At 51.7% G+C, this 26,306-nt stretch overlaps 9 protein-coding genes across 9 annotated transcripts; 4 read left to right on the forward strand and 5 right to left on the reverse strand.

Moving 5' to 3' along the window:
* Positions 1 to 2,423: 2,423 nt before the first annotated feature.
* POX_a00134 (uncharacterized protein) lies at positions 2,424 to 2,507 on the reverse strand (the record flags this gene model as incomplete). Its single annotated transcript, XM_050109083.1, has 1 exon — positions 2,424 to 2,507. One exon carries the CDS (start codon positions 2,505 to 2,507, stop codon positions 2,424 to 2,426), a length of 84 nt encoding a protein of 27 aa, XP_049972851.1.
* Positions 2,508 to 3,068: 561 nt separating this feature from the next.
* Positions 3,069 to 6,356, reverse strand: POX_a00136 (uncharacterized protein; the record flags this gene model as incomplete). The annotated part of the gene is made up of 6 exons (XM_050109084.1): positions 3,069 to 3,561; positions 4,012 to 4,503; positions 4,560 to 5,414; positions 5,486 to 5,621; positions 5,722 to 6,228; positions 6,335 to 6,356. The coding sequence occupies 6 exons, from the start codon at positions 6,354 to 6,356 to the stop codon at positions 3,069 to 3,071; spliced, it is 2,505 nt and encodes an 834-aa protein (XP_049972852.1).
* Positions 6,357 to 6,761: 405 nt separating this feature from the next.
* Positions 6,762 to 8,771, reverse strand: POX_a00137 (Serine/threonine-protein phosphatase 2B catalytic subunit; the record flags this gene model as incomplete). The annotated part of the gene is made up of 5 exons (XM_050109085.1): positions 6,762 to 6,825; positions 6,898 to 7,808; positions 7,883 to 8,140; positions 8,240 to 8,571; positions 8,654 to 8,771. The coding sequence occupies 5 exons, from the start codon at positions 8,769 to 8,771 to the stop codon at positions 6,762 to 6,764; spliced, it is 1,683 nt and encodes a 560-aa protein (XP_049972853.1).
* A 1,835-nt stretch (positions 8,772 to 10,606) lies between these two features.
* On the forward strand, positions 10,607 to 11,392 carry POX_a00138 (uncharacterized protein; the record flags this gene model as incomplete). Its single annotated transcript, XM_050109086.1, has 2 exons — positions 10,607 to 10,793; positions 10,869 to 11,392. The coding sequence occupies 2 exons, from the start codon at positions 10,607 to 10,609 to the stop codon at positions 11,390 to 11,392; spliced, it is 711 nt and encodes a 236-aa protein (XP_049972854.1).
* An 873-nt stretch (positions 11,393 to 12,265) lies between these two features.
* Positions 12,266 to 13,288, forward strand: POX_a00139 (uncharacterized protein; the record flags this gene model as incomplete). Its single annotated transcript, XM_050109087.1, has 2 exons — positions 12,266 to 12,552; positions 12,634 to 13,288. 2 exons carry the CDS (start codon positions 12,266 to 12,268, stop codon positions 13,286 to 13,288), a joined length of 942 nt encoding a protein of 313 aa, XP_049972855.1.
* A 507-nt stretch (positions 13,289 to 13,795) lies between these two features.
* POX_a00140 (uncharacterized protein) lies at positions 13,796 to 16,456 on the reverse strand (the record flags this gene model as incomplete). Its single annotated transcript, XM_050109088.1, has 1 exon — positions 13,796 to 16,456. One exon carries the CDS (start codon positions 16,454 to 16,456, stop codon positions 13,796 to 13,798), a length of 2,661 nt encoding a protein of 886 aa, XP_049972856.1.
* Positions 16,457 to 18,333: 1,877 nt separating this feature from the next.
* POX_a00141 (uncharacterized protein) lies at positions 18,334 to 18,918 on the reverse strand (the record flags this gene model as incomplete). The annotated part of the gene is made up of 1 exon (XM_050109089.1): positions 18,334 to 18,918. The coding sequence occupies one exon, from the start codon at positions 18,916 to 18,918 to the stop codon at positions 18,334 to 18,336; it is 585 nt and encodes a 194-aa protein (XP_049972857.1).
* Positions 18,919 to 21,858: 2,940 nt separating this feature from the next.
* Positions 21,859 to 22,744, forward strand: POX_a00142 (uncharacterized protein; the record flags this gene model as incomplete). The annotated part of the gene is made up of 2 exons (XM_050109090.1): positions 21,859 to 21,906; positions 21,965 to 22,744. 2 exons carry the CDS (start codon positions 21,859 to 21,861, stop codon positions 22,742 to 22,744), a joined length of 828 nt encoding a protein of 275 aa, XP_049972858.1.
* Positions 22,745 to 24,544: 1,800 nt separating this feature from the next.
* POX_a00143 (uncharacterized protein) lies at positions 24,545 to 24,853 on the forward strand (the record flags this gene model as incomplete). The annotated part of the gene is made up of 2 exons (XM_050109091.1): positions 24,545 to 24,700; positions 24,752 to 24,853. 2 exons carry the CDS (start codon positions 24,545 to 24,547, stop codon positions 24,851 to 24,853), a joined length of 258 nt encoding a protein of 85 aa, XP_049972859.1.
* Between the last annotated feature and the right edge of the window lie 1,453 nt (positions 24,854 to 26,306).

A 26,306-nucleotide genomic window follows, 5' to 3' on the forward strand; every position in this document is an offset into this window, starting at 1 on the left:
GCTACCGATGGATGAGCCTCTGGCGCTCCGGCCGCTTCCATTGGTGACGGACCCGAGTCCGGGCCCGAGGGTGAGGGAGCCAAGTGAACGGGGCCTGAGGGGTCTCAGTTGAGGCGCGACAACGGACTAGAACGACGACACTTGTCGGGTCCACCGGAGACACACATCCATGGCCAGTGATGGAGTCGAGGTTGATCTGAGCGGACAGCGACCAGGACCTGTTCACCTGGATCATCATGAACATTCCTCATGAGAACGGGAGTCCAGTCGGATCTGGCCATGATCAGGATTCGATACACGGCGGGATATCCATTCACATTGGACAATCACTACCGTTCGAGGTCAAACACTGGACGGACTGTGGCCGAGGTTTGATAAGCCGCCTGACATCCTGAAGTATAGATAGATTATAGGTAGTAACGCAATACCGACTAGTCGTCACTGACTACTCCCTATACTACGGTGTACACAAGCATGTCCGGATTGGCAATCGACACAGAAGGTGAGCGATTTCCGAATAATGCAGGGATCTACCGCCCATCGACAGTCAATCCTGACAAGACGAGGATGTCAAAGTACCAAATTAGCCTTTTCAACGAACTACGGAAGCAATGCCCACATTGCGACAGCTCCGAGAGTGCCGGCAGCATGGCCGACCCCGTGCCAATCCGCATCCTGTCCGGATGTCCGTGTCCAGATCAGAGGCGAGGTGCTGAAAAGGGATCTCCCGACTTGGCATCAGCTACCTCAGTATGCTCATGACATGATGACAGGCATTCTTAACGGGGATTGATGGGAAGAGAGAGAGATATCCCCATAATAGGGTGAAGGGGGGAGAAAGAGAGAGAGGGTGCGTGCCGAAGAGGCTAATTTGCATTTCCCCCCCACTGGGGCCAAAAGGCTTAGAACATTTGAGTGAGGAAGAAGCGCATTGGGGCCCGACGCTTGGCGAGATGGACCCGTTTGAATGCTGGGGGGGTTTGGATTGAAGATGGGAGGGGAGATTGCGCCCGTGCATTTACCTGAGAATGCCAAGTGTCAGAGGGGTAAAAGTCAAGACTTGGGAGGATTCTTGACGCTCGTTCAATCAATGGAGCGCTCAGTGTTCACTTGTCTAGTGGTACTTTGGTACCGTAGCACTTCAGTCCTCAAGCCAGGAAGGCGATGTATGGTGGACGATTATTGCCCGACCCTTTGAATTGTGCCGAACAATTCAATTGAGCAATCTAAACCGAGGGGGGGGAAGATGCACCGGAACTTGACAAATGAGGACTCGAGGACGAGCGACCGGATCCAGAAGAAATGAGAGAGAGGAAAAGAAGGAGAAGAAAGAGGCTAATCTGGACCCTCCCATCAACCACGGGCGAATGATGAGCATAACCATTGGTTCACTGGTGGGAGGGGCAATCGTGGCGCTCGTGCAGTACTGGAGAGAATAGTAGCCTTATCCCCTGAACGTGTCAAACGAGACGAGCTCGTGTAGAGTACTGTGTCAAGAAAGGACAGAGACGACTGGAGTGGAGTCCAGCGTGGTTCAAAAGTCAGCAGTGAAGTACTGCAGCCGAGATGATCCTTGAGGATCCCAACTCAGGGGCCTTGCAAAAAAAAACGTGATGGGCCACGTGAAAGGCAGGTCGACTCGTCCATTTTGGGCCCCACGTTCAGCTCGGACGGGCTGTGGAACGGGTCCTGAAATAATCAGCCATCAGCAATGATCATTGATCATTCAGCAAGCGATCTGGTTCCAGAGAATAGTGAAAATGGGTCACAAGTGGGAGGGGGACTTGGATCAAGGTGACCGAAATGGGATCGACGGGGTGTGCTGCTGCTGCCCTACGCGGACACCCAAATCGGCCTTTCATCAACACTCCCCATCGAATCGCACCATGTTGACTCGACAGAAAAGAGATGATACTAGATCCCCACGCCTCGGATAAACCGAAGACCCCTTTTTTCTACTTAGATACCGACCTCTAGAGGCCTCGTACTGCTTCTACTTTAAGTGGGTGCAGTATCCTTTGTAGTAATCATCGAAAGGTAGTAGACTCTGATCGACTACAAGGTCCACGGCATTGTCGACAAGACATTGTCTAGTAGACATTGTCTAGTCAACAGCATGAAGAGTCCACTGGAGGAACGTCAAATTCCCCAGCAAACGCTAACCTTAGTCGGAGCCTCAAATGCTGACCAACGATTTCAGTGGGAACCGTTGAGAGACATTTCCACTTTCTTTTCCTTTTAATAGATTGACATCTCCTCCCCCTGGAGGGATCCGACTGCGCCCAAGTTCCGTGAACTCAATTCACGTCCCTCAGCCCTCTCTCCTCGGCATCTGGGTTCCTTGGCCCTTGGGTGCTCGTGGGAAGCGTTCTCACGGACCTTACTCGACTCCTATACGGACGGCAAAGGTCTGTCCAGGCGCATTAGGGCTTGGGAGATCCATTCTCATTCTCTTCGAACTCCCTTTCCTTCTCTTCGACTTCAAATGCACTAGAGCATGTCGCCATTTTTCAACCCGAGAGAAGAAACAGGATGATTTCTCTCCGAGAGGGCGCAGTGACCGTCTTCTACTGCCTGTACGTGATTGATAGCTTGTATTTCAAATGGAGTGGGAGGCCCCCTCCCCCAAAGAACAAAAACCAAACCTATCCATACTCTCTCAATGCATGGAATTGATTGAACTCTGCCAAAACTGACATCTACGGTACCACCTCCGGCATAAAGACTATGGATCTCCTTCAGCGCCGCCGTCATCATCTTCAACAAAGCCCTCTTGATCCAGGGTCCCTTTCCCACCGTTCTGACCTTTTGGCATCTCTTTCTGTCCACCATCGTCACCCAGATTCTCGCCCAGACCACCTCGCTCATTGATCATAGCAAATCCACCCTGCTAAGTGGTCGTCTCTTCCTTACGTCCATCGTGCCGATTGGATTGAGCTTCAGCTTCAATTTGGTGTTTAATAATGCGGCATATACCTTTCTCAGCGTCTCATTCATTCAAATGTTCAAGGTTAGTGAAAAGACGAGACGACGCTGCAACCATCAATCGCAAACCTCATGCTGACATTTCATCCCCACTTCCCCCCCTCCAGTCCATCGGCCCCGTCGTCATGCTTCTCGTCGGCAACCTTCTCGGCCTCTAACGCATCGACCTCGCCATCTTCCTCACCATCCTGGTCATCTGCCTCGGTGTCTTCATCTCTTCCTACGGCGAAGTCCACTTCAACACCGTCGGAATCCTCATCCAATGCGCCGGAATCGCCAGCGAGGCGATCCGTCTCGCCCTCTCCGAACTCCTCCTCAGTCCATCGGGAGTCAAAATGGACCCGCTCACCGCACTCCCACTTTGCGCCAGTCTGCATGGTATTCTGTCTCTTCGCCGCAATGCTGGTCGATGGTCCCCCGGCCATCTTTGACTGTATCCAGATCTGGGGGGCCCCGACTCTGTTCGGCAACTGTCTCGTCGCGTTTCTGCTGAATGTGTCGGCCGTGTTCTTGATTCGACATACCTCATCCCTCACCTTGACCATTTGCGGTATTCCCAAGGCGGTCTTGACCATGCTGGTCTCGACTCATTTTTGGGGCGAGACGATCACCCCGGTACAGCTTGTTGGATTCATGATCGCCAGTGCGGGTGTGGTTCGTTACTCGCAGATGGATATTCGAAAGTCAAGATCGATCAAAACCGAGTATGATTTGCAGGTGGAGGAGGAGGAAAGGAGGAGGTCGAGGGTACCTTTCGAACAGATCGTGATCTTCTTTACACGAACATAATATTTCCCTAACTGTAGGCTTTCACACCTTGCAGAGTCATTGAATATACCCGCTCCCCTTTCAAGCAAAGCAAAGAAATTGTAAGACTTGAGCCCAGTCGTTAACCAGGCACATCCCCGCAGCGCGGGAGATACTGGAATCAGAGTACGTCGGAGAGTATATCCACCAGAAATTCGTATTGTACATCAAGACTGCTGTCTAGCTGCGAAAAGAAAAAGAAAAAAAAGGCACACATACAGATACATGACTTTCCGGGACTGGTGTGGATAAGGTTGAACGTGATGACGGAACTCATGCCCGAACCTCTTCAAGGGTCTTGCGCGCGTGTGTGCAATGAGCTCTCGCATCCGCCGATCCGACGAAACTTCTAACCGCTTGCCGCCCTCGCGGACAATCTTGCGCAGTTGGGCTTCGGTCTCGAGTAATGCTGTGCGCCCCTCATCCCGGACTTCCTCCTCCCAAAAGTCTCGTGCAACATCCCATTTCTTTTGCTGACGGCGCAACGAGTAGATCAGACCGACTGCTGCCAGAGTACAGGATTCGTAGACTGACGCAGAGGGAACGGCGGCGTATGTCAGCGCGGAAAGCGCAGAGGTCAAGGTGGTAGTGGAGACACTGAAGAAGACGAGACCTCTGCGCCAGAGCCTGCAGAGAGGGGACTGTCGTAGAGCAGCTTGCTGCGCATATCGGAGATTTGAGTGGGCCAAAGAGCCGACGTCGGTGGACCAGCTGCAACAGATCCGACGTGAGTGTTCAACAGGCCCGCCTGCTGGTATTTGCCGGACGTCCAAATGACCTCACGCTCGGCACGACGAAGGAATCGTTTGTCCAGAATCTCGGAAGTAATCATGCTCACATCGTCAACGCGCCAGAACAGCTTCCACCATGCCAGTCCGCGCCAGCGAGGACTGGCAAACCCTGCCTCGAGCGAGCTACGCAGCTCCGAATGCGCTTGCTCAGCCCACACGCTGACTTCGTTCTCAAGCTGAGACCGAACCTCCGCGGGCACCGTACCTTCTGCTTGCTCGCGAAGTGCCTCAGCCTCCCGAACCGTGACCCCCTTCTCAGCCGCATTCAGTAGCGACTCAATAAGCGGAGCGAGTGCAGGGCTCAAAGCAGTCTCTCTTTCCTTGCGAGAGACCGTCGACAGCCAGTCGATCACAGGCTGAACACCGCTGCCATTCCATCCGCGTTCGTATTCAGATGCATTCTGAACCGACTCTCGAATCCTATCGAGAGCCGCCGTCGCGCGATCGAGATCAACAAAGGAGACCCCGCTCTTGTTTTGGGTTTGACCCGCCCCAGAGAGGCTGATGGCGCCACGAACAGATGCCACTTCATTCTCAAGGTTAGATCGACCCATCAGGCCGCTAAAGCCCAAAAGGCCATCGACGCCGGTTCCACAGATGATACTGTAATGCACGGGATATCGAACAAAGTTCTGGCGCCCGGAATGAGATGTGGGAATAGCGACGTTGGGCACGAGGAATGACTCGGCAGAAAGCGTCACACCAGATGCTTTGGGATCAGAGCCAATGGAACTAACGAGAAGTTCAATGTTGCCCTTCTTGAGGAGGGGCGAGCGAATAGTAATTGTAGGAAGGAGATCATTGGGAATGGAATCGGACGTCTCGCCGTATCTGGATTTTGGACATTCGCAGTCAGTAAGCATGAACCAGACAAGACCAAATCAAAACCGGCTGCGACGTACCGAATCAGCAACCCACGAGAAGGATCGGACTCATAGCTCTCTAGTGTATCCTCCCATGCCTCGCGCGGTCCGAGGGGGTCGGCGAGAAGCAACCGAACCAATTTGCGCGCAGCCTCTGCGTTGTCCAGTCCAAGGACTATTCCGTGAACGCGACAATTAGCGACAAGTGAACTTGTAGGGGTACAGCGATAACGACTATGGGGTCGTTTCAGGGTAAGCTCGGTCTCGCAACTCACCAGCAACTCGAACCAAGGGCTCCTCGGACTCCAGACCACGCAGCGCAAGCGATAAGCGACTCAAGCTCACCTGCTCAATGGCCGCATCCTTGACTTCACTTAGCGCATTGTAGAGTTCCTTGAACTGTGGAGGCACATATTTCCCGGCCGTTATCGTAGGGGATGTAGTGAAGCTTCGCTGAGAAGTCGACCGTGTGTTGTGAAGAGCATGGACACCTCGGCGCGGTGTCACAGTATTCTCTATGCTTCTGGCGCGGGTTGTGAGTTGCCGGCGCCAGGTTGAGCAGGACGGGCAAAGAAGACTCCCGCGTTGTCCAGGGAGCGGGAAAGGCTCCTTTGTAGTGTATTTCGCACCTTGAGAGGCATGGTAGAGCGCATCCAAGATAAGAGAGCCGTGGGCGCGTCCGCTGCGAAATTGACCGTCACGAGTTGGCGGAGGAAGAGGATGAAGCCGGGAAGTGAGGCCGGACCCATCAGGCTTGGCGTATGATCCGATCCACCCAGCATCTACACATGAACAAACAGCTGCCTTCACGAGTCACGAGGTGGTCAGTGACCTGCAAGGTTCCATGGGTTTCAGACTAATCATGATATGAAATGGAGGATTCTGTACCTTTCCTCTTGTTGGTGTGCATGATGAAAATTGTTCCCCAAAGATTTTTGTTCGAATTGAGTAGATATTGGGATGCCAACTGGCTTGGGGGTGAAGGTTGATTTTTTGACGTGCTCGACGTTGCCGCCAGCATTAATGTTTCAAAATTCAATCCGCATGAAGAAAGTACTGATTTCATATTTACAACAAAGAACAGTGAACCATACAGAAAACGGGTGCCGTGTCATTGGCCATGTATATCGAATCAGCCTCCCAGAAAAGTGTCTGGTCCTGGTGTTGACATCAAAGTCTCGATGCGATGCTTTCGCGACCGAGAGCAATGGGTAAGAGTACGCCGCTAGAATGAGGAATAACAGTAGAGAAAGGGAATTGCATATATCGTGTCGTGAAATTAGCTCAAACTACAAGCTCAGCTTGTTCCGTGTTCCTACGCCTCCTTGTTGCTCTCGCGGGAATCGCGCTGGCGACGATTACGTCCCGAACCGGCAGACCTTTGGAAAGGAAGGATATCCGTTAGTCATGGTCTCATCAGTGCACGTTATTGGGTCAGAATGATTCCTTACATGGAAATCCGGCGTGCAATGGTCGCCAAGCCTGCGTCATTTTCGGCCTCTTGTTGAGCACGCTGCATAGCTGCCTTGTGCTCCGCTTCGCTTTTCTGAAACACCTCTTCCTGGCTGGGAGGCAGACGCTCATTCTGCAAATCGACCTTTCGGGCATCCTCAAAGTTGGTGATGGCTTGCTTGATTCCCTCTGCACCCAGCATCAAGGTACCCGCGGGCAGACGGCCACCAGCTGCCGTCTTCAGCTCACTGACACTTTCAGACTGTTCGCGAAGGACCTGGAAGACACGCGAAAGACGACCGATGGCCAAAATCTTGTTTTTGATGGCGCGACGCTTGAATTCGCTCGACTCGGGATCCATGGACATGGCTGGCGAAGACAGTCCGGAAGGCGACGTGGTGGCTGGAGTGTCATCCTCCTCCAACTCCTCCTTGGAGCAGGTATTGAGGATCGCAATGAGCATGTCGGTAATCTTCTCACCCACGAACGGCAGTGACCAGGTGAACACATCCATAAAATTAGGCAGCCAGTAAGGGTGTGGGGTGCAGTTGAATTGACGGATGTTCATGACGTTGTTCTCGTACTTTAGCACCGCAGCTTTGTTGTTGTACACGTCGAGGTAGTTGGGGGCACTGAAGATCGTCATGACACTAGGGAACCCCGTTGTGCGAGTTTTCCTGTACATGCGATACCCGGCATCCTGCGCCTCGTGAGCTCGAATGATCGAGAGTAGATTGTTCTTCTCGAGGAACGCGCATGCGGCAGGATATGAGAAGAAGTACGAGCAGCCTCGAACACTGTTATGGATGAAAAAGTCCCCAGTCTTTTCTTGTCCAAACTCTTCCAGAGGGTCGGCCCAGAGGATGTCGCACATCAAGCCATGCGTTGGGGGCTCCCGGAAACGGTCAATCTACTCATTTTCACAAGCGGTTAGCAGTGGGTTCCTCATGGAGGTCCATTTGACAACTGCGCCTCTGTACGTACGGCTTTGATATCTTCCAACGTGTGCAGCTCCGGGCTAAGGCCACCGTGGATGCAAAGGAATTGCTTGTTCATGACCGCCGCCAGCGGCAGACAACAGAAAGATTTGATGCACTCCTCGTAGATCCGTTCGCTGTATTTGTGCTTGCACTCCAGCTTGAAGGTGAAGTAGTCCGTCAAGTGGCGACACTCGTGGTTCCCGCGCAGCAGCCACAGCGAGTTGGGATACCAGATCTTTAGGGCCCAGAGATACAAAACACACTGTTCAACGATGAGCAACCCATGGTTAGTTTCTTGGGAGTGTGACTCTGCCGAATGGGTTGACGGCTTCGCTCATGAGAGGAGAGGAGGGGGTCATACCTCAATGCTAAAATAGCCGCGATCCACATAGTCGCCCAAGAACAGGTAGCGTGTCTCCGACGGGTCGCCTCCGACCTCGAAAAGCTTCATCAAGTCGTAGTATTGACCATGCACGTCACCGCAGACGGTGATCGGCGCATCCATCTCCAACAGGTTGGGCTCTGATCGCAAGACCTCTGAGCCGGCCTGAATAATCCATAGTGCCTGGTCTTCAGTGAGACGTCCCTCACGGTAGAAATGCTGCTTGAGGTACTGCAGATTGGGTTTCGAGGGGTCCTCGGGAGACCAGAACATATCATCCGGAGGGGTACTCAAGGCCGGGGCTTGGACCTCTGCACATTGGCAAGACGAGGGGGGATCAGTGACCGCGCAACACCAGAAATTGACCATACTCTGTAGATGCTAGGGTCTTACCTTTGACCACGCGCTCCATTGTGGACACCTGAGTGCCATCTTCCATGGTATGCAATGTAAAATCGATTTCAGGAACCGGCTTCTTCTCGGTCACCGCGCGCGCGAGGGTTCGATCCATGATGACGACGGTTGATCCAGTACGGAACCTTGCGACCGGTTGTGAGGATCAAAAGTAAGGGAGGCTGGAAAAGGGGGGGGGGGGGAGACCGCGTCGAAAAGGAGGAGAGGGGCGAGGCCTGACGGTGCGGGAGGAGTGGCGGGGATTTACACCGGGCGGGACGAAGATCCCAAGGAGCCTTGGAGATGTGAGGTGACCAAGCCACACAGTGGAGGTTCGGCAAGAGCGCAGAGAACACAGCTTGTGATGGAATCAGTCAGCGGGTGTGAGGGGGGGGGATGGGTGGAGGATGAAGAAAAACAACACAGGCGTCGACGAGGAAGAAGGGAGGAATGAGCAAAAAAAAAAAAGAATCACATTGACACAGTGGGTGAGGTTCGGCCGCCTCCTGCTCAACTAAGCTCCATTCTGGACCTTCAAGGACCAGTCTAGTACTGTTGCTGCTAGACTCCGATCCACTCTGTCTGGGTCGCCTCGAGAAGCAATCAACTACAGTCTCACGATTTATGGAGCAGCTTGCCAGTTTTCAGCTCCGGGCTGATCAGGGATCATCAACACTGCAGGTCGTCAGCTGTACAGCTGTGGCCTCGGCGGGGGAGTCAACGAGGAGGATCAAGCTTCATGACTGATGGAAGGTTTGACCGAGAACTGTTACCATAAAACTACTTGAGAGGAGATTTTTGTTAGAGCCTAAATCACCATGATCCGGATGAGATCTCTCTTGGGTGCTGTATTGGATGTGCGCAAAAGGAACCGATTCAAGGTACAGACAGGCCCGTCCATGTGGAGAAGAGCGACCCAAGGATCTGAACTTCTTCGACGAAGCTCACACTTGAGGATCTTGCACCGTCTCATGGGCTACCTGGATATTCCCCGAGTTGGACCATCATTAGGTGCGGCATATACAGGACCCGGTATATCATCGATGACTATATTTCAGAGCTATACTGGAAGGACGTAAGAGTCTTTTTTTTTGACTTGCTGGCGACCATGACCGTGTGGCGCAGGAAGCTTTGTTCGCCACGCAGTATAGTCGCATTCTCGGCTACAGCATGTGTGCGTATGACGCCGCGTCGGGTAGTACAACCGATCGGTCTTTGAATACGTCCTAAATCTTTCTAGGTATGTAGGTCATGTCGCTGGCTGCCTGGAGAATGTGTCTATGTCTTTTCCTAGATTTATTCAACAATGATGAACCATCGTGGGTGTTGAATTGGATGGGAGGTGGGCAACAAGTATACTTCACAAACTATAGTAGTCCATCCTTTTGACGGAGCGCCGTCATGATTCATACCGACCGGAACACGAAGATTCATCAACCTGGGAGAAATAGAGGCCAATACCTGGGTACTTCTCGAGACTCCTTGAGGGTTGAACAGCCTCAAGGGAAGTGCATTATTGGTTGGCTGGTACAGCAGGCCAGTGGACCGCATCTGCACGTCCGACGGGCAGCGCCGCATCCCTGCGGAAGGATATACAATACAATCATTTGTCCGCACGTCCTCGAATCTCAAATCGAAGATTGATACAAAACTACATCAAACATAGCCCCCTAATACAGCATGTGTGTAGTCATGTAGAAACACGTGCCATGCACGCCTGATGCCAGCATACATGACATGGGGTGACTGAGGGATTACGAGAGGCTTCTCTGACTAGGTCAAGTCTCGTACCGCACGGATCTTTTCTATGTAGGTGTGAGTACCTGCTCAGTCCAGTTGAGGTGCAGGCCTGGGGGCCTGAAGCCGGTTTTGAAGATCCCAAGAGTTGAAATGTTGGTACTGACACCTTGTACTTTGCACCGTACTAATTAACTTACATCGACTCCGCCCTGAATGTACCAGCTCACAAGAGTGGAGTTCAGTGGCGGGGAATTGACATTGCGGGGCGGTGAATATCGTCATAATCTCTCCGCAGGCTGTCGCGAACAGCGATACGTCCGTGACCTACTTCCCCATTCATCTCGACTTACAGTTCTCGCAGACGCTTATCTCTGCTCCTCAGTCATGTATGATACTTATCGTTAGTGACACCGCTCCTTGTGGTAACTTTCCCATCTCATTGGAGCTGTGTTCTGATCAGTTGAATCTGAAACAGGTCCTCATCTGCTGCTGGCTCAGGTGCCTCTCACAGTGTCGCCTTTTATCAATCTCCCCGCCTCTGTCACGCTACCCTACACGTATAAATCAGTCCCGATAAGTCTGCCGCAATCGGTCCTCGTAGATCCTGCGAACCCCGATGCCAAGCCTCGATATGTGCTCTCCTCGACGGGCGAGCATGCAGCTCATCCCGACGAGATTCTCGCGTCCTGCCAGTCTCTGGAACAACACCTGAAGAAGACCAAAGCGGAAGCAGAGTCGGCTATCAAAGCATGGGAAGACTCTATTCGGGAGCGAGAATTGGCAGAGAAGCGACGTGTGGCGCCGGGATGGCTGGACCGTGACGAAAAGCTCTTGCAGCCCAGTGTTGCCGCAACGTTGTCGCCATCCAAGACCGAGGGGGCAGGTAGCCTGTTGGACAGCGTGTCTGCCGACCAGGGATCCTCGAGCCTCCCCGCAATGGTCCCGCGTGACGAGGGTGAAGAGATCGACCGGGCTTTTGGTGGACTTGGCCTGAAATGAACATCTCGGGCGCGCTGGAGTATGTGCGACACCATCAGATCATTCATCATCATTACCCCAAAGCTTGGCGGATGATCTCATCACGCCTTTTGTTCTTCGACCCCCCGGATCTTCTCCCTATGCGGACCAGCGAACACAACACAAGGAGAGTTCTGTCCTGAGAGTGCGACTAGCACGTCCGGGACTTGACTGAAGCCCTCAATTCCTGAAGCGCAAGGGGCTGGCTGCCTTGATCGCTCTCTAACTTGAAGCCATACACCTCCATGATAGCTTGCAAGGCAGCGCGGGTCAAGACATCCAACTTGATCAAGCTGGATATGTAGCGGGCAGCGCACAAGAAATGTGCAAGTGAATCATTCATGCGCCGTGTCAAAAAGTTGCCCTTTTTCCTTAGAAATAGAAAAGATTAAACTACGAACGGCGATTTTCCACTTCACTCATTTCACATTTCCGATGTATATTCTGCCTCCCCCCCGCAAACACCTCAAAGCTTGCTCGGTAGGTCATCTCCACTGCTCAGTGTATCTTCAACTTGAAATTGGTTGTCTGAATAATTTCATTCCAGCCGAAACCCACAGAGGCTAGGAGCTACCTCTGTAGCTGGTTATGATCTTATGTTGACCTCTCTGCTTTGCTTGTAGTGCATTCGCCTTTGGTACCATTTCCTCAACGGCACCGCCCTGCGGCTGGTCTCCCCGCCCGGCATGGCAGCGGAGCTTTTTTCGATGCAGCACCGCAGCACTAGAAAATCGTTCCTACCAATCCACTCCATACAAAGGCCCAGAATTCCACTTCTGCGAACTACAGCAGTAGTAATTTGACGATTCTCAAGCCCACACCTAGCTCTGTGATCAAAAGACCCAGCAGCCGACAATGGAAGCTCTCCAATCATCTCCAGAAGCATCGAGCTTCGTCACCATCGCCGAGCACCAGTCGCGAACTCCCAGCTCATTCCACAACGGACCCACCGTGCTCTACTATCATAGGCAGGGGTGCAAGCTGGTCGTTCTCGAGCACGAAGTAGCTTCACACCCGAGTTTGCTCGCGTTGCGCGGGGAGAATCCCTCTGCAAATGGTGCCGCAAGTGCAGCCCAGGGCGAGGACGGCACTGAAGACCGCGAGGTGGCTATTGAGGACCTCGACGTCTGGGTCACATCCGAGTAAGTCAATTGCTTATTCTCCCATTACTTGACGACCACTTTCCAGAACAACCGCAGCAAAACTAACCAGTCCTGTTCCAGAAAATTCATCCTGTACTCCCGGTCCGCCTCGACAGGTGTCTCTATTCCCTACCCTTCCATCTCACTCCATGCAATCCAGCGACTGCGCGTGCCCGGCTCTTCCGACGCCGAGGTCCAAGGCTTGTACATGCAAATCGCCCTTCCTACCGCGCCTTCCGCCGAAGACGACGAAGAAGAATGCCTCACCATGACGGTTGTGCCTCCCGCAGGATTGACACCCGAGCAGCGCGAAGCCCAAGAACAAGGCGACGAGCCAACGGAGACCCCTACCCAACTACTCTACAATGCAGTATCCGCCTGCTCCAACTTGCACCCGGATCCAGTGGAGCCCGGTGATGAGGAGGAGGAAGGTGACGAACACGAGACCAAGCCCACCTTCTTCCAGATTGGACAGGATGGCGCAGACTTTTCGAACGGGGATCTCCCGCCGCCGGTGGATGGGAGCTCTGGATGGATTACGGCGGATAATATGCATGAGTTTTTCGATGAGGAGGGGAACTGGATTGGGGAGGGTGAACCGCCATCTTTCCCTGGGCTTGGACCTGGTGCTGGGACCGTGAGACCCCGAGAGGATGAGAATGAGATGGAGGAAGGGACCAATGGTGAAGGGGCCGAGGGTGAAGGGGAAGAGACGAAATGGCGCAGAACTGATTGAAGCCTGTCGAATATCAATTTGAATTGCAAGTCTTACTACCATGAAAATGGGCGGGGGGCTAGTGATAGCTTCTCACAATATTATATGTCTTCCAATTCGCTAGATTGAAGTGAATAAACGAGACACCTGATGATACAGGAACGAAGCGCAACTTTCAAGACCAAAAAAAAACAAAGATTATAGTATTTTCATTCCTAGCTATAGCTACCTAAGCGGGGGGGGGATGGGATATCAATAGAGAAAAGGCAAAAATGTTGAAAAGGCTGGAGAAAACTGGACGCCCAACGGCAGTCGACAAAGATTCACGATCAAGGCCGAACAGAGTATTAAAACCGAATGCGCCAGAAAATTGGAGACAGGTAAGGGGGACAAAAAAGAGGTATAAGGCTTGAAAATAATAAAGGATCAAGAACAGACATGGCTTAGCAACAAACCCGAGCATAAGGAATAAGGATAGGGAAACTCCGTACTACCGCGTGAGAATCATCAGAAACGGAGTCGACATGTCTACTCCTTCAAGAATCCATCGCCATCATAGAGACTGACTGGCGTCGCGCAAGTGACCCCGATCCCGAGGCCCTTCCCAGTTGGTGTCATCAGAGTACGGCGGGTGGGAGTGAGGGTTGGAGTGGCGCGACTGCCCGAAGGACGAGTAGGTGACTGCTCTTCACGCTTGGGGAGAGACCGTGGAACGCTCATCCGGGCATAGGAGGGTGAAAGGTTGGTCTCGAGCTGGAAGGTGTAGCCGGCGGCAAATTGGGTTGAAGTTCGCTTGGTAGGCGAAGCACTGCGATTGGCATCCTCCCAGATGGTGACCTTTTCTTTTCCACCCGAGCCTTTTGAGAAAATGAGAGGCGACACTGGACGCGCCACCGAGCCAGTCTCGGTAAACGACGAGCGTTGAGAGCCACGGCTTTGTCTGTAAGATCCTGGACTTGCATACAACGAGTCGATCGAGTTCCGCCAGTCATCGCCTATTCCGCTGCTCATACGTGAGTCACCCTTGGGCGACAGAGGCCCTTTGAGGGGCGTGGATTGACCCTTGGCACCCGAAGAGCTCCCATGGGAGGATTGTAGGGATTGTCGATCGTGTTGTTTCGTTCGGGGCGGCGTTCGCGGGCCGCTGGGTGTTTCGCGGGCCACATGTCCCTGGTCTACTGGCGGTTGATTTTCTCTCAACTCCCAAACCCCGGACTCTCGCTCAGGTGACGGGGTATGAGATAGATCGACCTCGTGCGGAGGAGGAACAGACGTGAAGATACCAGGTAAGCCATGCCCGCTGACGAACAGGGGCGCCTCTTCCAGTATATCCGAGGGCGCCTTCTTTCTTTTCTTGGATGGAACCCTCGTCTGCAATAAAGACTGCGGCTCCTCAGCCAAGGGAGCTAAGGAGCTCGACACTGAGGGTTTGTTCCGGCGACTACTGGCCTGACGTCCAGAGCGAGGTTGGGAACGTGGCCCATCTGGTGACCGGGATGGCTGGGGCTGCGACGGCATCTGGATCGCAGTCTCCCGAAGATCAACTTCTTCCATTGCATCAAGATCTTCAGGTTCTTCCTCAACAGTAGGGGAGAAAGCAGGACCTCCGAAAGTCATTGGCGGATGAATAGATATGCGAACACAATTTTGACGCCTGTGTCCTTTGCTCTTCCGATGAGAGTTGGAACCACCCAGTGCTGAGTGAAGGGGCCCTTTCAAAGAACCACTTGAGCGTTGCATGGGGCTTTGTGGCGTGCGACTTCGTGGCTGGATTGGTGAACCGACTGAGAATAGTGAGCCGGTGGAGGCTGGAGAACCACAGTAAAAGGGATCATTCTCAAGCGCATCATATGCAGAATGAGGTGTTTGGCGCTGTTGATGCTGGCTCGACTGGAAATCAGTTGACATGTTAGACGCCAATGGTCGCGAGGTTGATCCATTACTATCGCTCCAGCGCATGTTCATAGACGCAAGATTGCCGGCACGTAACGAATGGTGAGTCCTTGATTGATTGTACGACAGTGATTCGCTTCGACGAGGGAGCCTCTGTGATTCGATGTTGGAGTTGCCGGGCAGGCGAGCGGTCGTGGTCATGCTGCGACGAGGGGAAATGGTCTCACCAGAGACCTTCCTGGACCCACCAGCATTAGACGAGGAACGCATCACAAAGCTGGGAGGCATGGATGTGTTCGCAGCAATGTAGCTCCGTCGACCATTTTCCACACCGACGTCGTTAGCGCTGTACGGCACGAATGTGCCACCAGATGGAAAGATGGGGGAGACAAGATCAATGTCTGCAGATCGGGAGCCATTTCGACCGTCTTCCAGAATGGAGCTATTGGTCGTGTCGATACTCATCGATGACAAGCGCATGACCGAATCATTTCGAAGATAACTGAACCTCTCCTGACCAAATAAAGCCGGTGGTGGAGGGGGAATGGACTGATCCGGGGCATGTCCGGCCGTTTGACTGATGATACTGCCACCTCGCACACGTGCCGGTGACTCCTTGCCGAGCATCGGGATTGGATCCAGTACATCGTGCATAGAAGCGACGTGGTTGAAGCCATGAAAGACGTGAGGACGCGTATGCTGAGTAGGCGGAGGCCATGCACCGGCCGGGGACATTGGCCGCATGCCGACATGGAAGCAGTTCTCTTCACGTGGAATTTCTGGAGTTTGCCGTGGTGTCTGATCTGCTGGCAGCTCTAAGATCCCTTCCACAGCCGATAGGGGGATGTTGTCCTGCATCGTTCCAGCTTCACTCACGGTGGCCATGGATGCCGTTTGCCGCTGGCCTGTGCGATTAAAGCGCTTCGACCGGGCTCGGCGGATGGAGTTTCGAAGAGATCTTGCCCTTTCCATCAACGGCCATGAGGTTTCCGGTTCACTTTTAGGTCGCACCAGAGTCTCTCGCGACGTCAAGTGACCCCATTCTGTTGGTTTCCCATATGGCAACCCGCCATGGGTCCTCAAAGCATTGCTATCCTCGAGTGAAAGTTCAGTCAGAGTATCCCCCTTGTATGTCTTGACCTTCCGTGACCTATTCGGCTCCCTGAAGCCAAGCATCCTCATCGCATGTCGTTCCTTGCGAATCCGCACCCATACCACAATACCCACGACACCTAATACCACAAAGAAGCCGGCGGCAGAAGCGGCAATGGCGATCACGATGGTGAGACTGAGCATCGTGACCAACGAGACGGGGCCGGAAAATCCCCAGCTTCCCTCAATTCCAGCTGCGCGAAGCGTAAAGGACTTGGATATGGTTTCAAACAGCTCATCCAAAAGATCGATTCGAGTGCGTAGTCGCCGAGAGTTTCAGCCGTTGATCTTTACGATGCGAATCACAAGCAAAGTGGACGAATTGAGGCACTCTGAAGGTGACCGACACAGTCGAACAGGTACTGTGAAAGACGCAACCCCCCGGAATTAGACGAAAAATCAGATGCTGTGGTGTATGGAGGCATTCCTCTTCGAGGCCCCTGGGTTTGTTATGTGACAACCCTCGACCGGTTGTCTGGAATGTGAACACATTACCAAGACGCCGCGAGGAATGTTCAGGGCTACACTCTTGTTGCACTGTACCCTGGTACTAGAGGTCACCCTCATCAATCAATTCTCCTCTGCAAGAGCTCTCATCGAGCTTGGTCCCGGGTTGAACGACTCCATTACTCACTTGGCCGGGTAGGGTAGGTTGACATCGAACAGGAGGCCTTGATGGGTGCGCAATGGGCTTCAACCACGTGCAGCAACCGAGCCGGTAAGGTATCCTTACCTTTAGCCCAGTGGTCCAGATACAACTCGCCATTTGATTATTCTTGTCTGCCAAGCATGATGAGATCGGGTGAACCTGCGACGTCCGGGTTGAAGATTGATACGATCGCGACGAGATAGGGAGGTCTTACACGAAAGGAAAAGACGCGTCGGCCCCATACCTCAGCATCGAACATCTTTGGGATTAGCTTTAGAGTTTTGAAGTAGATGAGCTTTTACTGATTTGCCCAATTTCAAGACTTTGTACCATGTAGTCTCGGGACTTATCAGCCCCGTGGACGTGGGCAGCCACAAATCACCGTGGTCATCGCGTCGCGCGTCTTCCGAGATCGCGAAGGGCTTCTTCAACAGCACTGATTCCCTTTATACCCACAGTAGAACAATATCGAGGCGTAAATCTTTGAGAGTTGGAGCAAATCGCTCCAAAAGTACCTAGTCCAGGCGATAGGAAGTTACCACCTGCACACGCTGGCAGTGAACTGTTGCACCTCCCCAAATCATGCAGCCTCATGATTCAGGCAAACATTCCGATATTCGGCCATTGGTAGGACAATTTGTAAAGGATCAATAACGACAGAGCGAAGCAAGGCCATGAGAAGGGCAAGATCTGAGTTATACTGTAAAATATTTCTTCTGATTAGATGGCCAGAGCTGCAGAAGAGTTTGAAAGAAGCCATTACGTAGACCACAGGCACTCCGTATGGATTAGGTAGCTCGGGCTTCAATACTCCAAATTCGACTTTGGTGCATCTCCACCATTGTCCAACCCTCTATCCAGCTCTCTGTGTGAAACTTTCCCAGATTATCGACCCATGTCTGTATTAAAAATCCGTGATCCTTGGGGCAAATACCTGGGACCAATTATCAAATCACGAACTAAATTAACGCACTAGGTGACCGACTACTAGCTTTTTAGTTCATCAAAAATCCAAAAAAACCCCCGAGGAGGTGTACAAAGGCATGCGGGCATTGCTATCCACAAAGATCAGGATGAACACAGCGTGGTATTTATTGATAGATGGACAGAGGAAGAGATTCAGGAGATAGTAGTGATCGCAAAGGAATTTGTCGCAGACGATAGGATGTATGATGACTGGGAGGACACTATTGCCTCGATCGTAAAAAGCACAATTCCTCATCCTCAAAATATTGAAGTGCGTGACACACTGGCGTACGCCGAATTGGCGATGAAAAAACGGCATGAAGCTTAGCATAAAGCATGGGGGTCAGAAAGCGGAGACCTGCTGTGTGTGTTTTCCACTACACAAAGGGCTCTTAGGAAGCCAAACTCAATACTCATCAGAGTTGAAGTTCTCGACAATGTGCCGAACTACTCTGTCAATAATTCGGTCGAGCCATGGCCCTATTCCACGTCCATGACGGATCCGCTCCTCGAGTTCAATCTCCCAGAGGGTGAGAGGCGGCTGTTCTGATAGAAGATGAAGTGCAATGTGTCGGGAAGACTCCGTAATCCAGGGAGGTTGACGTAAGGCATGTGAGATAGAGTACTCTAGTTCAGTACTGACTCTCAAGTCGTCTGAGTTACCATCAGACTCGTATTCTGAGCCGGATTCGAGATCTGATGGCTGTGTCTGGGTCTCTGAGTAGGCATCGAGTTCTGTATCACCTAGCGCGAGCATGACATCAAAGATTGTAAAGTATTCGTCTTCAAAGGTTTCGTGGTGTCTTGTACGCGAAGGTGAGGATAGATAGGCAATTTTTCGTCGGGTTTCGCGAAGAAAGGATCTAGCCGAGCGCGAGTATGCTCTCACTTGTTGCAAGACTTCAGTGCGATACACGAAGCAAAAAATTGCAAAGGATACGAGTAGGCATAAGACGGGAAAAACGAGAGAAGCAGTTGCTTTCTCAGCCATGGTGAGTCGTAGGAATGGAACGAGACGTTTATTTCGTTAATAAGAATGTCGGTGGAATGAAAGAGTGGATGATTTCAGTGCTTGTTAGTAGAAGTGAAGTGAGGCATGTTGAATTCATGTTTGTAGACTACCTTGCCAAATCGGGCTTTCGATCAGGTTGGATGTTGACCAGCTCAAGATACCATGTCCAATAGATTGTTTGCTTTTGAACAGAGTCACAAACACAATTAGTGTCATGAAAGTTTTTGTTTTATATAATTTATGCAGAATGGCCGAGATCTCTGTGATAGTTGGGGCTTTTTTTCATCATAACGCCCGGGATTCATGACACCGGGGATGATTTATAAGCACCTTCAAAATAAGTTGAGACCCCGGTGCTCATATCATCACTGGCATTTTTGGCAGCGCTCACCTGTCATTTCTTTCCCTCCATATTGATGAAGAACATTTTCTGCCCCGCATATAAAGTCTTTTGACTTCAGAGATCCTCAGGAACTTGGACATGATCATGTGTAGCGATGAAGTATTGCAGTGGCCTATATAATTCGAGCCACTGTGGAGACTTTTAGAGTTCAGCCTCATATCAGAATCTAATGAGTTTTATACGCAAGAAATGGGGTTGATTCTGGCAGAGTGGGCAAGAACCTATTCACATACCTCTATATGGCCACATTAAATGGTCCATGAATTGTAGGACAGGGCCGAAAATTGTAAAATTGTCGTCAGAGACAATCCGCAGTGATCCATCTATGAAAGTGAACCCTTTTAGTGTGAACAGTCTAATCGTAATAATACGTGCAGTCGAGAGACTTTTCTGAACATGCCCAATTGCCCCAACCACGCTTGCTCCTCACAGGGAGGCTAGACGTGAAACCGAGCCTCAGGCCCGGCCTTGAATACCCCTGGAAGAAAACCATCATCGTGATCATGATTCACTTTGATCGTATTGGATATGGCGATGCAAAGTGGGAAGGCTTGTTGCACCATAGACGTAAGTCTTGAAGAACATCTAATTGACTGGCTATTCTCCATGCTTGCTCAATTTAAGGGACAGCCCAGTGTCTGGTCAGCATTAGCTTGCACAGGAGAAGAGATCGCTCTATTTTACAAACATGACAGATCGAAAAGACCTTAACAGATGAAGTTCCGTTTGCTGAAGAATATTATCTCTGTACAGCGAGATTGATCCGATGGTGTTGCCAACCACAATCGGCGGTCTCGGATATGCTGACGCTATTCCGTTCACCCGCACAACACCAAGAAAACCAACTCCGCGGACCATTCCAGGCCCCTCCGTAGCTCCGTGGGGGTCAAGACGAGCACCAGACTTTGGTCTCGTTGCTACCCGATGGAGGGTCAGCCAGGCCCTGAGTGATTCTTCGATCGTCTTTGGTTGTCTGGGTTCCATGTTTGCTAGATTGCCAGTAACACCCCGAGTGCCTGTTCTGTTTATTGGTTGCAAAGGGCCACAATTGAGATGTAGGAGCATGAGTGCACCCAAAGTTTGTGGTTGGAGTTGGATGCATCCGGAAATCTATCAGCCGCTACATTGATTGAGCCCAATCCTGACAAAGAAGTCGTCAGACCAGAAGCTCGAAAAGGAACAAGTCCACCACCGGGCTGGAGACGCTGATGGAGAATCTTCGCTTTGTCACTCCCTGGCCGAGCTCTGTCTACTGAAGCAGACGATCATGGGACAGCGTAAATAAGCTTTGTAGCGCAGTCACCTATACACATATGATGCACATGCTGGTATGCATGTGAAGGTAGATCTCCCCGCTGCTCTGACGGGAGCAGTGGCCTCGATCCAGAAAGCTTTACAGATGGTACAACGCTGCAGAACTCGATCTCCCTCCACTTTGGCTCAAGGGTATAGTTGCTGAGCTTGATAAGCTTCATGGCGCACCGATTAAGAGCAGCCACACCAGCTTGATTCCGAAGCTCCTAGTATCCAGGTGAGGGTACAGTCGGATGACCGAACCCGGTGTGGCAGGATCCCTGATCAAGGCTTCCTTTTCAGCCGCTCTCATAAGTTCACGAGGCAATCGGATGAGCTTCTCCTATCGTAGCAGGTTTTCTTTCATTTTTCCATCCCCAAAAAACCTTCGGTGCTGGTCAGGTACTACCTCGGCCTGTTCCACGCTTTCGATGTGAGATCATTCTGTCTGCTATGATCTTGATTTCCCATCTGCGATGCTGTCATCGGAATGTATCGGCTGAACGCGTGTGCGGGGGAAGAATCATCCCCAGCGGTGAAGAACGAGACGGTCGAATCCACGGCCCAGTGACCCCGTCACGCCCCCCCCGCACGGCTTCCACCGCGTTTATCAACAGATGACCCCCCCCCCCCCCCCCCCCCCCGGGGCCCAGATCGGAAATTCGGAAATGGTACAATCAAGGAGCGTCCGTCATTTGATCGATTTGCGGACCACCGGAGACCGCACATGAAGATGGTGACGACCGGACGTTGCGACCGTGATGTTTTTGCTTATAACGGCGGGGAGCGGTCCGCGAATTAGGCTCTGTGGGGAGAAGAAAATATTTCTGAAAGCTTTTGATCAGGTCTCCGTCTAATCCTCAGTATTTACTTCCTAGAGCTGTGCTCCCCGACGGTGGATCGCCATCCGTGGTTCAAGCAGCGGTGCCGTCTTTGTTTGCTTCGACTACTCTGTTTCTGGGACGCGCTTTGCCTGACGGACAATCGAACCTTGCTCACGAAACCCTCGTCAATTCTTTCGGGGAGACCGAATTCAAATGCAGCCCGCGGTCACCGTTTCGATGAACCCATTACATCGTAGACTCACGGAACTGCACACGATATAAAGAGAATGCTGTGGTTGCTCTCCTGCCAAATCTACATATTCCTCCACACGTTCGAGAGTCCACCCTTGGAAGCTCAACCCAAGCAGAAGCAGTGATCTTGTCTTCACTATCGCAGAGATGCAGAGCTCACAAGCTGCAGACCAGGGAGTCGCAGATCAAGAGCTGGTATGTCATCGGTCATCTAGCCAGGGTGCTTTCGGGGTCGAATCTAATTTGTCGACAGCTCCGAGGCCTGGCCGAAGCCCTCCAATGCACCACCTGTCAGATTTCCATCAATCCGGCGTCGATGGCGGACGACATTGACAAGGGGGCCTACATCACCAATCATTACCCACCCTTCTTCCTCAACAACTACACCAGAGACGATGACATCTCGCCGCTCGACACCACCGCCCCAACCGGGGAACCCTCGTTCTGGAAACACATCACTCCCGAACAGCGGGACCGCTACTACCAGCTTGTCGAACAGGCCTTGAATCGTATCCTCGACGAGTCCAAGGACACCGATCCCGAGGTCGCCATTCTCTTTGCCCACTATCAAATCGACTTTCACATCCGCCAACACTACCTCTCTCATCGCGGGGTCCTCTCCTTCTGCCGCAACGCAGATGACATGCAACAACTGCGTCACTGGCAATGGAAGCTCCACGACGTCGATCACCGCAAACCACTCAACCTCAACCACAGCTGGCCCCATGGCTGCAAGCACACCGCCTGGCCAGATGACAAGAATCTGGAGATGATGCACCTCACACTGATGTGGAAGCGAGCCTGGCCTGCACGACGGAAGCGTGTGGCCGAAGTCCGCGTACGATGGGCGGCCATCATGGAGGAACGGCGGAAACAGCGAGAGATGCTGCTCCGCAAGCAGAAAGCCAAGGAGACCATCACGGTTCGGCTCTACTGTCGGGGGGAATTGATGGATGTGCGAGAGCTCAAGCGAATCCCACATTCTGAGCCGACGCTTCGGCCAGATCGGGTGATGCAGAGCTCGGCCTTTTGAGACGACCGTTACATTGTGACTGAGCGTTTTTGTTTGTTCTTTTATGGTTTCCCTTTCCTTTCCTTCTTTTTTTTTCGGGTGGCGTTGACTACGACTACTGTGATCATTTCCGGTGGAGAGACCGGTTCTGGGTTCTGGGTTCTTGGCTCTTGTTTTTTTTTTGTGTTGGTTTCAATCTTTGGCATTGCTTACGTTATGATATCCCATTCGCGATTTTGGCTTGTGTCACGTCCCCGGTGGATGTGACCGAGAGGTGGTTTGATATTGCCCATTGATGATTGTGGTCCATGCTGGCTTGTGATATGCCAGACGAATCCGGGGTTCACCTGTTACCCCCGTGGGGAGCTGTTCACGATATGTATTTGACATGCACGGCGTGGAAGCTACCTGCACCAGGGTGAAATTTGAAGAACCTTTGCTGAAATTATTGCCCGGATATGCTGCCAACAGGAAGTTGATTAGTAGGTGACACATAGGCTAGAAGTTGTACAGATTAGGTATTTACCTACTGCCCTGAAGAGACGGGTAGCTCCAATTCCTCTAGTACTGGAAGTTCGCCGACCTGTCCCCCCTAGGTAGTCACCTACAGGTAGTAGGTTCCAATATCCATCAAAAGAACACCGCCTATGTATGTACCAGGGCTACGCGGTCTAGAGCTACGTACCTCCCGCTGTTTACGGAGAGAACCTGCCAGGTTGATATTCCGAAGAGTTTCTTTTTTTTTCTTTTTTTGGGGGGAAGGACATCGATTGGTAGGCAGTTAGTGTGTCGTAGTCTCACCAGGACCTGGGGCTGTTTCAAGCTACCTAGTCTATAAAGTCAATATTCACCTTCCGTCGCTGAAACTCGTCCAGACCTCCAATTTTACGGCTTTGCTTGCGCAAGCTCACAAGACTCGGACAAGAACGATTCCACGCAGGATAAGGTCAACCCCCCCCCCCCCCCCCCCCCCCACGGGTGACCTTGCTTTACCTCGGGCTCGGAGGATTGTCAGATATTCGGCTTGCCATGTAGTTAGCTGTTCTAAGCGGGTATTGAATAGAGAAAAGGCATAGAGATATCCCTTGCCATTCTACGCTCCAATCAGAAATATAACCTGCAAGTCTCGACAGCCCCCCTCTCCCCTCATTTGGTATCAATTCCCCTATCGAAGAAAGTCAGCACCTAACTATGAGCCTATGTAGTGGTTGAAAGCGAGTGGTAGCCCTGATTCTTCCTGATGCTATGTACCTAGGTAGTGGGAAGGGTAAACCTCTGACTTGGTGCCACATGTGTGACTAGTGCTGGAATCACTCCGGGAAGCTCAACCATGTCTTGAGAAACAAGGTGATTCATTCGAGGAATTGAAGCCTAGCTCGCGAGCATCACCTCGTGTGTTTTGTGCCACGAGAATTTTGAACAAGAGTAGTTACCTTTTTCTTCTTTTGTGCTCTCGGGCAACCCTAGGTATGTGACAATTTGCAACTCCAACTGCATATACCCTCACGAGAACTTGAGTTGACTGCATCGATTACTGGTTGGAATGTTGCACAATTCAGTTAAGATTCCATGAGCTTTACCTATATAGATGGGCATAGATCCGCGTTCCGTTGTGGGTAATTCTAGGCTTCTATTGAACTTCAATTCGAATCTTTGAGCTCAGGTCGGGGATCTAATACTCGTACCTGTATTCTAGTTAATGCCTGAACACAGGCACTCTAAACCTAGCACCAGCATCTTCAATATTCATCTGAAACTCGCCCCATCATCCCCTTCATCCGGGGCAACCAGACTCCAGTCCAGTGATATCAGATTACAAATATGCGCCCATTAGCCATCATAACCCTATTCTTCGCCACATTGGCGATTGCTTCTCCTACGGACGACAGCAATGCCGAGAATCAAGACCCGGATTTCAGGCCGGTCGTTCCTCTGGGCGTGAATCGTTGCAGACGGGGTTATGATAGATGCATAGCGGTATGTCGAGATGATCCCGTCCATCCTGGTCTATACTTCAGTACCTATCAGACCTTCCCACGAAGACTCGACAAGATTGAAATGATCAATTCTAACCCATCACTTGCTAGCGATGCTACGAGCAAAACTCTGGCCCGCGATGTCGATATGTGAGTGATTATTGATCCCCGGGTGTGGGGCTAGTTGCTGTTTTTGCGTGGATAGACCAGACCCATAGATGAACGGAGAGGCTGATCCAGGGGCGGTAAATTTAGCGGTGCTACCTCGAATACTGCGACCGCTGACATGGTCCGCCTGGTAATGCTGGGAACTGCTACAAGGGCGTTGCTTTCAACAAGCTGTCTGCTTGAGCTGTTTCGAATAAGGTGAAGACGGTCTGAATTGGAGTTTCGATGCACGTCGAGGTTTGGGAGGGAAGGGTTGGGTAGGGATTGCATACATCGAATTTCATCGACGTCTGTATGCCTACGTGTGCCCACAAGCGCTAAGGGTCTCCGACTACGTCCAGTCATGTATTGGGCTGTCACATATTGGGTAGGGTCTGTGTAACCGTTCATTCTCATCGATTGATGTGGGAGGAAGTTTTGGCGAGGCTTTCAAGATTTTCAGATTCTTGCGTGATATTTCATTTGTAGGGTACGTCAAAAATATTGGGATCGTCTGCTTTCGTATCTCAACTTTCAGGAAAATGGGAGCATTTCTGCAACGAGTAGAACCGTATCGGAATCAAGTGGAAAAGGCCCTACTACCGTAGTAGTACATAAAATTGAGCCCCGGCAGTTCCATGTTCGGAGTACTTACCAGAAGAATTGGAAGGGAAACCTAAGTGAGCAGCGTACTACTCGGTCGATGATCATTCTCCAGGCAATTTGGTCATCGGCCTGTCTCGTTTTCGAGATCGTTTTCAAGCGGTACTGTGAGGAGATGAAGGTGCAGGATGCGTCAAGCCGTGCATCCGGATCCCGGCTGTCTTCCATACATGTGGTTGCTTCCGGCAGGTCTCATTCAGTCGGACGCAGTATTGTACTTTCTTCCCTTGTGGCAAGGGCTGATCCGCAACATAAGAGGCAGTTGTATATGTAACTGTCACTCGACCTCCTCGTCTCCTCTTCAAGTGACTTTATTTTCTCGCCCCATTCCTATCACCCCCCACAGGTCTTTTTCTGCATGAGCCACTTGACATCTCCGTCACCCCGCGATTGATCATGACATGTGACTCTTATTTTGAGAGAGAACCCCCCCCCCCCCCCCCCCCATCGCAATTTCACCACAGACTTTCCCCAAAGATCCAACAGTGTAGTATCAACGGCTCGAGACAACACAGGTATTTGGTCTATCGCATGCGATGTGTCGGTAGCTTGAATCTACCTGTGTTCACACAGGCTGGTTGTACTGTACAAATGCCAGTCTAAACTCGAGGCAAAAAAAGACTAACAAAACTTCTCCGAGGGATGAAAGAGCGCTCATCGTGACGACCGTGCACAGCTTGCAGTATGCTTGATCTAGGAGGGGTTCCCGTCAAGATCGCCATGTTCAATTTCTTCATTCAGCACGCTTCTGACCTGGCTAGTCAAGTCACCGACTATTCACCAGTCACCACGGATCA

The sequence above is a fragment of the Penicillium oxalicum genome, chromosome I (assembly GCF_001723175.1).
Source record: "Penicillium oxalicum strain HP7-1 chromosome I, whole genome shotgun sequence".
NCBI classification, from domain to species: Eukaryota; Fungi; Ascomycota; class Eurotiomycetes; order Eurotiales; family Aspergillaceae; genus Penicillium; species Penicillium oxalicum.